Source organism: Diachasmimorpha longicaudata, chromosome 11, assembly GCF_034640455.1.
Source record: "Diachasmimorpha longicaudata isolate KC_UGA_2023 chromosome 11, iyDiaLong2, whole genome shotgun sequence".
NCBI classification, from domain to species: Eukaryota; Metazoa; Arthropoda; class Insecta; order Hymenoptera; family Braconidae; genus Diachasmimorpha; species Diachasmimorpha longicaudata.
In genome coordinates, this window is record NC_087235.1 from 4,124,726 (window position 1) to 4,133,913 (window position 9,188).

Sequence of the window (9,188 nt, forward strand, 5' to 3'; positions counted from 1 at the left end):
TAATTAAATCAGGTATCTCAATTAATAAACTCGTAAACTAATAATTAAATACATTTATTCTTTTCGTCAGTTAATATACATCTGTACAATCCGTACTCAATTAAAAATTCATTAGTCCTCTAGATAAAATTAATTAATCGTATTAAAGAAATATTAAATACATTTGTATACGTGGCAGTCTCTACTGGTTAAACATCGTCCCCACAGATTGAAAGGCACATTCGATCGTTGCGTTATTTTATAATCTCAAATTAATTCAATTGACTCCTTTATATTTGGTGAAAAGATTGTAAAGAACACGAAGTGTGGATTTAAGATCAAGATTGACGATGTCCTCGGGTCTTGCCTTGGGTTTTGGCAGTCCCACGTCCTGCATCAAGTCAAAGGCAAACGACACATTATGGACCTTCTGATCAGGTGACTTTGGAGTCAAGTGGAAGCTGCCCAGTGGTACGAAGAAGCCCTCCAGCAATCCCAGGAGCAAAGTCAAAAAAACACCGTCATGGAATTGCGTGTCCAAGTCCGTGACTTCCAGGTGGACTTTGCTCAAGTGTTTATTCACAAATGTCACCAGTGATTTCTTGACAATGGCCAATTTGTCGTGCTCCGAGTCAAAGAGCGTATCGAATGCGTCTCTTTCGCAACGCATTCCAAGATCATCGTATGTTGATGTTATATCCTCGCGTACAGTGCGGTGAATAAGTTGGCCATCCTTCTTACGCACAACGACAACCTGAACTGCCACTCGCTCAGGAAGACGCACTGGTGCACGATACTGACGAGCAAGACCCACCAGAAGATGGAGAATGGGGACAATGTCCTTGGAATGTACGGATTCTACGCTCCATTTGTAAGGGGGATAGCGACCCAGGACACGATTTGCTGCGGAAAGGACAACCTCCAGCTTCTGCTTCTGCCCTTCTTCTGATTGTGTTACCTCCGGAACGTCTAATTTTTCTCCTGTCAATTTTTCTGGAACATGGGGAATTGAAAATTTTTTATATTGGAAGGATAGCGACAAAAATCAGAGAATAGTTTATCTCATTCCATTTTCTCCTTAAAGATTTACTGCTGGAAGTAGACAAGAAACTTCTAGGATTTCTCTTTCAATTTCAAACACGAGAGCTGCAATTTATGATAAAGTTCACCATAAATACCTATGAGTTTCTGGAGCACTTGTCCATCATACAAGTCCTCCACAATATCCTTGACGATAATCCTGTGATTAGCAAGTTCATCGTTTATCCACTCAATGAGCACGAAAATAAGCTCCTGCACTTTAGGATCTTCGAGGGATCTCGGCTCAATCATCGATCGCTCCTCATTCTCATCAAGGGCGTAATCCTCCGGAAGGCTGTCCGGATTGGCAGCTAATCCGGGTGAATCGATGGCATATTTGCCCTCCTCTTGGACCTCTTGAACTGTACAAAACAGAATGCCCTCATTTTATCAGTGGATTCTCGGATAATTTTGTTATGAAGCTGTTGAGCAATCGTTATGAAGCACCGGGCCATATAAGGAGATTTCCGCAGTCGTTAATCATCGAAGTGTATTAATTATTTCGGTCTCCTCAGGTATTACCTTCCTTTATCCTCTTCTTTCGTCCCAGAGTTCCAATTTTATCCCAGAAACTCTCCTCTTTATCCTCTTTTTTAACTGACAGAGGAGTACGAGGTGATTTTGGCCTGGGAGACGCCATAGCTACTGTGGGAATAAAAACAGCATGATGACTGCATACGAAAATAAATACGTCATCGGTTCAGAATAAAACCTCTGGCCGACCGAGTTTGTGTGGGCCTATAGTACCTGCACAACTGTATATTCCGGTGGATGTGTGGCGGGGAAATAGGGAACAACAGTGGAACAGAAAATTACGCGCATTTCTCGCCTCAAAGATTTTCGGAAAATTTGGCAAAAACTTATAATTATTAATTCTTAAAGCCATGCATTACCTATAAATAAATAATTGAAATTTTTTCAACTCTAGAAAACTCAATTTTTTTAAACATGAAATCGATCTCAGACTGAAGTCTAAATACGAATAAATTTTTCATGCATTTAGTAATTTTTTAATTATAAATACCACAGTATTATACGTAGGAAAATCGACTTCTAGGTTTTCTGCACAATTTTTCTCGTGAAAATTTGAATTAAATTGATAAAATTATCAGCAAATTTCATAGAAATGCGATAGAATTTTTTGCGAATTTGCGAAGCTACTCAAAGAATTTGTTATACGGATTACCTTCCGCATAATCATCTTCACTCTCATCTCCATCTATTGACGCATAATCATGCTCTGGTTCAGGAATATCCTTGGGAATAACTCCGATGATTTTAGGATATATCCCAGTCTCGATCTCGTCCTCCGACAGATAAATTGTCTCCATCAATTGAGGAGTGTGAACGGTTATCTTGTTGTGCATCTCCTCTATAAGTTTTTTCATGTGATCAGGGGGCACTTGGGGAATATTCATGTTGAACTGGTGTCCACAATCGCAAATTTTTCACTACTGAAAGGGTCACCAGTGTCCAAAGGGGTAGGGAGACGAGGAAGAGGAATTTCCGTTCAAAGATAAGGGAAAATGTGAGTAATTGGTTTCAAAGCGATTTGAATGGGGAAAGGGGAATCGGAACGTGCGCGGACTGAGTGCGCAGTGGCTTCAATGGAGACATGTAGAAGAGCAAAACAGTCGGCTACGAATATTGTTTAATTGTTTAAATACCAAAATGTCAGTGCTTATTAGATTGAGCAGACGAAATGGGTTTGCGGTGCCATCGAAATTACAGAGTGTCGCGTATTCTCTACCGTCTACTCCACTGCCAATCCAAGAAGATGGCATGATTGGTAATTATAACCTCAAAAAAATTCTAAACGTTTCATGTTTATTTATCGATTTATTTTATTTACAAATTACATTAGACATTAATCACGTTTAATTTAAGGAAAAGTGAAGTATAATGACGAATAGGATTCATTTGAAACAAAAAACATAATATTTATTACTGGATTCACTTCCTCAGGTGAATTTCGTGTCTTGAGGTTCATCCCCAAGAAATCTGATGACAAAAGAAAGAAAATAGAGAGGCCAAAAGTGCCTCCTCCTCGGGCAGATCAGATGGCAACAGACCAAGACTGGCCCTCAGTCTGGCCAGGTCCCAAGACCTTCCACCCCGCCTCAGTGCCCCTTCCCATCCGTCAGGGTTACCCGAAGAGGAACGAAGCACCTCCTGGTAAATTTGGCAATACCGAGCTCATGAAGATCCCGAATTTTCTTCATCTGACTCCGCCAGCCATCAAGAGACACTGCGAGGCGATCAAGCAGTTCTGCACAGAGTGGCCAGCGGGCCTGGAGGATGACGAGAAGTGTGAGAAGCATTTTCCACTCGAAGTTATCACATCCGACTACTGTTACTCGTCTCCTTCCATCAGAGATCCTCTAGCTCGGGTCGTTAGTTTAAGAGTGAAAATGTCATCTCTGGAGCTGGACGAGCATGCCAAAGATAAATTATTGAGGCTATTGGGGCCCCGGTACGATGCCAAGAGCGATATTATTTCAATCGTTGCTGACCGGTGTCCTACGAGAAAGCAAAATCTTGAGTATGCTGATTACCTGCTCACTGCAGTCTATCATGAAGCTTGGGTAACCTATTTTTTATTTTATTTATTCAAGAGCTCGTTAATTTGGATCTCAATGATCTACGATAAATTAATTAGTCAAGTTTTAACATTTACATCTGCGTTTTACATGACTGCAGCGCATGGAGCCCTGGGAGGTTGAGAAACAAGTGGTTGACATGGAGTATTACGACTGGGACAGAAACAAAAGTCGCGAAACACTGGTGGCAATTTACTCGTGGCCCAACGACCCTCCAGAGGATTTCAATCACGACACAATTCCTAACGTCACTGAGTATAAAGTTGCGGTGACTGATTTAATCAACACTGGAGAGGATCAGTTTTCTGTTAATAAGTACAGGGAGGCAGTTAAGAATTTATTACACCTGAAGAAGAACGTTGTAGAGAATTAAATTTATTGACAAAACAATTTCAGTATTTTATTATCAAGGTGAAATCAATGCATATCGATTCATTTGGTGATTTTCGCGACGGTTCTTTCGGTGTCGGTATTGATGTCGTTTGAGACGTCCTGAAATCAATATTTCGTGTTTATGAGAGCGACTGAGTCAGATTTGACAAAATTTTCGTTTTGCGATTGGTACATACGTATTCCTCTAGTGCACGTAGGATTAATTCAATAGGATCGGGAGATTCATCCTCCGCTGATGAATCTCTGCTGCTTATCACAGCCGGAATGATGGATCTCGATCTGTCGAAAAGTGCAGCAAACGATTGCAATAGAAAAGCAAGAAAGGCTAGAGATGCCAGAATACTGATTGGGTCGAATGCTCTGGAAGATGAGAGGAAAAAATTATTCATAAAATGATATGTTCAGGTCATTTTGAAAAAATATTCGTGAAATCAGTTTCTCTACTCACGGATAGAATGCAGGACTCGTGCCTCCGTAGTAGCTTCTGCCTTGAACCCCCGTACCCTCATTCTTCCTCTTGTGAATCGAACGTGATTCATAATTGTTATCACTATTTTGAAATTCTTCGATGAGTCCCAAGGCACTTGCTATGAGATCCCTCGAAGAATTCTCCAGATAATTGGATTTGATATGGGCGGTTGTGACTGCAGCTGTGATAAAGCTCACAGCCAATACTTTCCGAAGCATTTCTCAATGTGAAACCTTCATTCATTGAAATTTACATGACTGACTGACATGATGATCAAGACTGAGAATCATGGAGAGGTCGGATCCCCATATAAATCGTAATTACATCCACTTTTGGATTTCGAAGTGCTCCAGTTGCTCGGATGATGATTTTCGGATTGTTTGATGTCATTATGTCATGCATATTGTCATCAGAGTTCCTCCACCGTTACGAATCTCATTAAAAAATTTAAACTCTTCGGGAGAATGCATCTGCCCAATTACTCAAAAAAATGATTATTTCTTCAATAATTGCATTGAATAAATATGAACAATCAATTACCAAAAATGACATAAACCTCATTAATTTAATGATAGGCCTCAAATAGAATACTCATCACAGACGACCTATTTCTTATTATATATTTTCTAATCACTCTGAACTATCTGTCTTATCTCCATAATCGTGGGTCTTTGTACGATATAAGTCTGTCCTGCATTCGTGAGGAATACTTTTATTTCACTGAAGCCCACGGCTATTTAATGGTGTATTTTATTTTTTTTTTATCAATTCCACATTTTCGTCGGTGATATCATTTGACATTCTCATTTTACCATAACTTCTTATCGCACTCCAATCTTCTAAACGCCGTCATTAGTGCATTAGATTGAAATATTTAAAATTCCGTTGTCCCTCTCAGTGACTAGTGTACGCCATCTACTGTCAGCCGGACCACCCGGCACTCCAAATAAGTTTCATCACTCCTGAATGCCACATCGCAATCAGCCACGAAGTCAAACGTTTGTCAGTATTAGAAACTCCCGGAGCCACGTGAGAACCGCGAGACAGTATAACCCCAGAGGGATGTCCAGGAAGTGTTGAAGATAAATCCATCTCATCGTCATGGAGAGCAGCAGAATGATAAGGTTATCAAGTACGTTTCGTAGAAGTCTCTGTGCAACCCATGAATAATGGACCACCAGTGATATTTGAACCACTATTGAAATTCGTAAATAATCTAGAGAAATCGTAATAACTAGTGATCAATCAAGATGCAGAACGACAATGTCTGGTGGTTGCAGGTTGGTTCAGCCTTGTTCTACGGATTATCATCAGTTTTGATAACATTTGTAAACAAAACTGTGTTAACTTCGTACGATTTTCCATCGTTTCAAGTTCTCGGTATTGGCCAGATGTTGGCGACAATAGTTGTGCTGTCGTTGGCAAAACAATTGCGTTATGTTGATTTTCCTAACCTCGATAGGTCGACAGGGAGCAAAATATTTCCCCTCCCTCTGATATACATTGGCAATATGATATTCGGACTTGGGGGGACTAAACAACTGAGTCTACCGATGTTCACAGCATTGAGAAGATTCTCGATACTCATGACTATGATCGCTGAGTATTATATTCTTGGGGTTAAGCCAAAAACAGCTGTTCAGTTGTCGGTGTACACGATGATAGTTGGGGCTCTTGTTGCTGCCTCTGATGATCTCGCCTTCAATATGGAGGGCTACATATTCATATTCCTGAATGACGCCTTCACAGCTGCCAATGGTGTTTACACGAAGAAGAAACTGGATGCCAAGGAGCTGGGGAAGTATGGACTCATGTACTATAACTCGTTGTTTATGATTTTGCCGGCTATTGGAATCGCCTGGTGGACGGGGGACATTGACTCTGCAATCAAGTACAAAGACTGGGGAAATCTGATGTTTCTGATACAGTTTGGGCTGTCCTGTTTCATGGGATTTATTCTACTGTACAGCATTATGGTGTGCACACTTCATAATTCAGCCCTGACGACTACTATCATTGGCTGCTTGAAGAACATCAGTGTGACTTATTTGGGGATGATTGTGGGGGGTGATTATATATTCTCATGGTGGAACTTTGTTGGGTTGAATCTCAGTGTTTTGGGAAGTCTGATTTATACCTGGGTGACTTTCAGGAGGAAAGAGAGTGGAGAACCGAAATATTCACCTCTTGGAGGACCTACCAAAGTGGAAGTTATTTGATGACTAGTTTGGGGGTAGTAGTGGAGTTTTTTGGATTCTTAGGGTTACTGTTATGTGCCATTGAGGTGGAATTTGCAGGAAGGATTCTTTGATGGAAGACTGATGATATATTATTTGATAGAATTCTATTGAAAATTATGAAGCTTTGAAGGGTGTTTTAAAAAAGGGTACGAAAAATTCGATACTCCCGGGAAATAAATTGTTTTCTTGGCTTTCGTGATAACTGAAATAATACCTGACACTAGAGAAATATACAGAAGAAGAATTCGAAGTGGTTGACTGTTTTCATGGAATGACAACGTTGCTGTTGAACATCATGTGATTTTCCGACGCCATTTTTTAATATTCATTTCTTAATGTACAATAAATATTCATGTCTCTAGGCAGTTTATTCGGTTAGCATTTTTTCCATCAAAGTTTTCATGCATAAATTATTCAAACTTCCCATTCTGTGATGAGAAATGAAAAACGAACTGAAAAATCCATTTGCAAAATTGATGTCCAAAAATTTTACTGGAAAATATAAATCCGTTGAATTCAATTGGGAAAAAAATTGACAGATTTTCCGATGGAATTTTAATGGAACGTACAGCGTTTCCATAAAAAATTTAAATACGTGTGCATTTAAAATTCTATTCTTATAGAATAGTAAAGTCCCAACATGAGCACAACTCTATTGAAAATAATAAACTTGAATATATTGTACAAAATCTAGGATAACGAAAAGAAAAACGTTTTATTAAACTAAAGATAATGTGTGCGTTGGGATTACTTCTCACTTTGCTCCATTTTATTTTTACGATACCAAAGCAAAAGTATATGTAAATGAAAATATGTACAGATAGTTGAATCATTGTAAAGAAAAATTAATAAACATTATGAATTTCACCAGAATTCTCTTGATTTTTACTACCTCAATTTTTTTCAGAGGTTCTTCTGGGAAGAAGACTGAACTCCACGTATGGTGGTGAAGCATTCGTTGATGACTTCACCCGAAATCACGTGAGACTGACCAATTTTCAACGTGCTATACTCGCATGTGGCTCAGCAGCAGTCTCTCTCGTTGATCCTTATCGCGCTGATATGATCGCTTGCCTCGGCGAGACAACCGGCAAATTTGCATTACTCCACTGTTACGATAAAATGAAATCAACAGACGAGGGAATGCGAATACTCCATGAAAAACCGAGGATCAACACAAATACGATCGACATGAAGTGGCTGGAGGAATTACCCGAGGGAACTTTGGGGAAAACCTACCACAATTTTTTGAAAGTCAATGTAAGGAGCATGAACTCTAATTAAGTGAAATTTTTTGTGTGGAAATCCTTGATTGTTTTTATTGCTTCGCTTTGACGTTTAGAAATTACTTTGTGACGCATGAAGCCTTGACTGGACATTTTTCTTCAAGAATTCTATTTATTTTGAAGACATTGCAGCATCCGTTAGCGAATCCTGAATTGCGCAAAATCTTTGGCAGAATATATTACTGAATTTTCCTTCTTATCTGCTCCCCCGACTGTCAGAATCGAAAAAAATAAAAAGTTTGATTTTAGAACGTAACCCCAGACTCTCGAGATCACGTAAAATTCGTGAATGAAATTGAATTGGCATACGTGATGCAGCGTTATCGCGAGGTGCACGACATATTTCATGCGGTTCTGCTCATGCCAACAACAATGCTGGGTGAAGTGACAGTCAAGTGGGTCGAGGCACTGCAGACACGTTTGCCAATGTGCATCGGTGGAGCTGTCTTCGGTGCTGTACGCCTGAGACCGAGGTAAACTACCACCTTTCAATGAATTCTCACCGTCAATTGCATCATTGTAATCAAGCAAACGTCATACAACTTTCCTATTTACACAGACAAAGACAGCTCTACGCAAAGTACCACTTGCCATGGGCTATAAACACCGGTAAGAGTGCTGAATTTTTACTGTCAATATACTTCGAGGAACGATGGGAGCAACGACTCGATGATTTTCACAGAGAGATGAACATTCAACCACTGGCTCAAATAGTACATAAATAAATTTATACGCTAGTTTAGTTTGTTCAATTAGTACACAGTATAACAATTTTTTTTTATTGATTGTAACACTGGAAATATTAAGAATATAATTTTCAATGGAGTTACGATATAATCCATATTACAAAATGTGTGTTTTTATTTCTTGTTGTGTATTATCTTCATTTATCTCGTTTGTAGTACGGTAAATATATATGTTTTATATTTAATTTTATACGTATTCCTACGGGGAATTTCATAAAATCTATAAACTACGTTGGAAAAATTGCGGCCTATCGTGGGTTTTCAGTGCATTTTCAAACATTCCATTTCTCATTGTGTGAATTTTAACTGAGGAATACTATCGGAATTGTTAATTATGTACAAACTACAAATAAACGGGTTTTTCCATTTTTTTCAAATATTTTTTTTTTTCATCT

At 39.1% G+C, this 9,188-nt stretch overlaps 5 protein-coding genes across 7 annotated transcripts in view; 3 read left to right on the forward strand and 2 right to left on the reverse strand.

Moving 5' to 3' along the window:
* LOC135167317 (uncharacterized protein) overlaps positions 1 to 9,188 on the forward strand; it is a 73,519-nt gene that overhangs the window by 21,395 nt on the left and 42,936 nt on the right. The window lies entirely within an intron of this gene.
* LOC135167347 (beta-parvin) lies at positions 39 to 2,508 on the reverse strand. 3 transcript variants are annotated; one of them, XM_064130454.1, is made up of 4 exons: positions 2,246 to 2,507; positions 1,582 to 1,701; positions 1,158 to 1,421; positions 39 to 972 (listed from the first exon to the last, which is right to left on the reverse strand). In XM_064130454.1, exons 1-4 carry the CDS (start codon positions 2,475 to 2,477, stop codon positions 257 to 259), a joined length of 1,332 nt encoding a protein of 443 aa, XP_063986524.1. In that variant the 5' UTR covers positions 2,478 to 2,507; the 3' UTR covers positions 39 to 256. The 3 variants fall into 3 exon arrangements, with proteins under 3 accessions (XP_063986524.1, XP_063986523.1, XP_063986526.1); XM_064130453.1 differs by having other exon boundaries at positions 1,582 to 1,704; XM_064130456.1 differs by lacking the exon at positions 1,582 to 1,701 and having other exon boundaries at positions 2,246 to 2,508.
* Positions 2,636 to 4,049, forward strand: LOC135167361 (small ribosomal subunit protein mS35). The gene is made up of 3 exons (XM_064130483.1): positions 2,636 to 2,848; positions 3,025 to 3,644; positions 3,760 to 4,049. Exons 1-3 carry the CDS (start codon positions 2,731 to 2,733, stop codon positions 4,030 to 4,032), a joined length of 1,011 nt encoding a protein of 336 aa, XP_063986553.1. The 5' UTR covers positions 2,636 to 2,730; the 3' UTR covers positions 4,033 to 4,049.
* LOC135167376 (uncharacterized) lies at positions 4,019 to 4,772 on the reverse strand. Its single transcript, XM_064130504.1, has 3 exons — positions 4,501 to 4,772; positions 4,229 to 4,412; positions 4,019 to 4,151 (listed from the first exon to the last, which is right to left on the reverse strand). The coding sequence occupies exons 1-3, from the start codon at positions 4,737 to 4,739 to the stop codon at positions 4,092 to 4,094; spliced, it is 483 nt and encodes a 160-aa protein (XP_063986574.1). The 5' UTR covers positions 4,740 to 4,772; the 3' UTR covers positions 4,019 to 4,091.
* LOC135167381 (ubiquinone biosynthesis protein COQ4 homolog, mitochondrial-like) lies at positions 5,772 to 9,170 on the forward strand. Its single transcript, XM_064130514.1, has 5 exons — positions 5,772 to 6,027; positions 6,165 to 6,172; positions 7,671 to 8,021; positions 8,297 to 8,520; positions 8,607 to 9,170. Exons 1-5 carry the CDS (start codon positions 5,772 to 5,774, stop codon positions 8,770 to 8,772), a joined length of 1,005 nt encoding a protein of 334 aa, XP_063986584.1. The 3' UTR covers positions 8,773 to 9,170.

What these genes read in the sequence shown, in the direction of transcription:
- LOC135167347 (XM_064130453.1), bottom strand. Translation starts at nt 2,477, where the DNA reads ATGAATATTCCCCAAGTGCCCCCTGATCACATGAAAAAACTTATAGAG. An exon ending in TGAAGATGATTATGCGGAAG is followed by an intron (nt 1,705 to 2,245) that starts GTAATCCGTATA and finishes TTATTCCCACAG; the next exon opens with TAGCTATGGCGTCTCCCAGG. An exon ending in AAAGAAGAGGATAAAGGAAG is followed by an intron (nt 1,422 to 1,581) that starts GTAATACCTGAG and finishes TGTTTTGTACAG; the next exon opens with TTCAAGAGGTCCAAGAGGAG.
- LOC135167361 (XM_064130483.1), top strand. Translation starts at nt 2,731, where the DNA reads ATGTCAGTGCTTATTAGATTGAGCAGACGAAATGGGTTTGCGGTGCCA. An exon ending in CCAAGAAGATGGCATGATTG is followed by an intron (nt 2,849 to 3,024) that starts GTAATTATAACC and finishes TCACTTCCTCAG; the next exon opens with GTGAATTTCGTGTCTTGAGG. An exon ending in CAGTCTATCATGAAGCTTGG is followed by an intron (nt 3,645 to 3,759) that starts GTAACCTATTTT and finishes ACATGACTGCAG; the next exon opens with CGCATGGAGCCCTGGGAGGT.
- LOC135167376 (XM_064130504.1), bottom strand. Translation starts at nt 4,739, where the DNA reads ATGCTTCGGAAAGTATTGGCTGTGAGCTTTATCACAGCTGCAGTCACA. An exon ending in ACGAGTCCTGCATTCTATCC is followed by an intron (nt 4,413 to 4,500) that starts GTGAGTAGAGAA and finishes CTCATCTTCCAG; the next exon opens with AGCATTCGACCCAATCAGTA. An exon ending in TACGTGCACTAGAGGAATAC is followed by an intron (nt 4,152 to 4,228) that starts GTATGTACCAAT and finishes TATTGATTTCAG; the next exon opens with GACGTCTCAAACGACATCAA.
- LOC135167381 (XM_064130514.1), top strand. Translation starts at nt 5,772, where the DNA reads ATGCAGAACGACAATGTCTGGTGGTTGCAGGTTGGTTCAGCCTTGTTC. An exon ending in ACAATTTTTTGAAAGTCAAT is followed by an intron (nt 8,022 to 8,296) that starts GTAAGGAGCATG and finishes GTTTGATTTTAG; the next exon opens with AACGTAACCCCAGACTCTCG. An exon ending in GCTGTACGCCTGAGACCGAG is followed by an intron (nt 8,521 to 8,606) that starts GTAAACTACCAC and finishes CTATTTACACAG; the next exon opens with ACAAAGACAGCTCTACGCAA.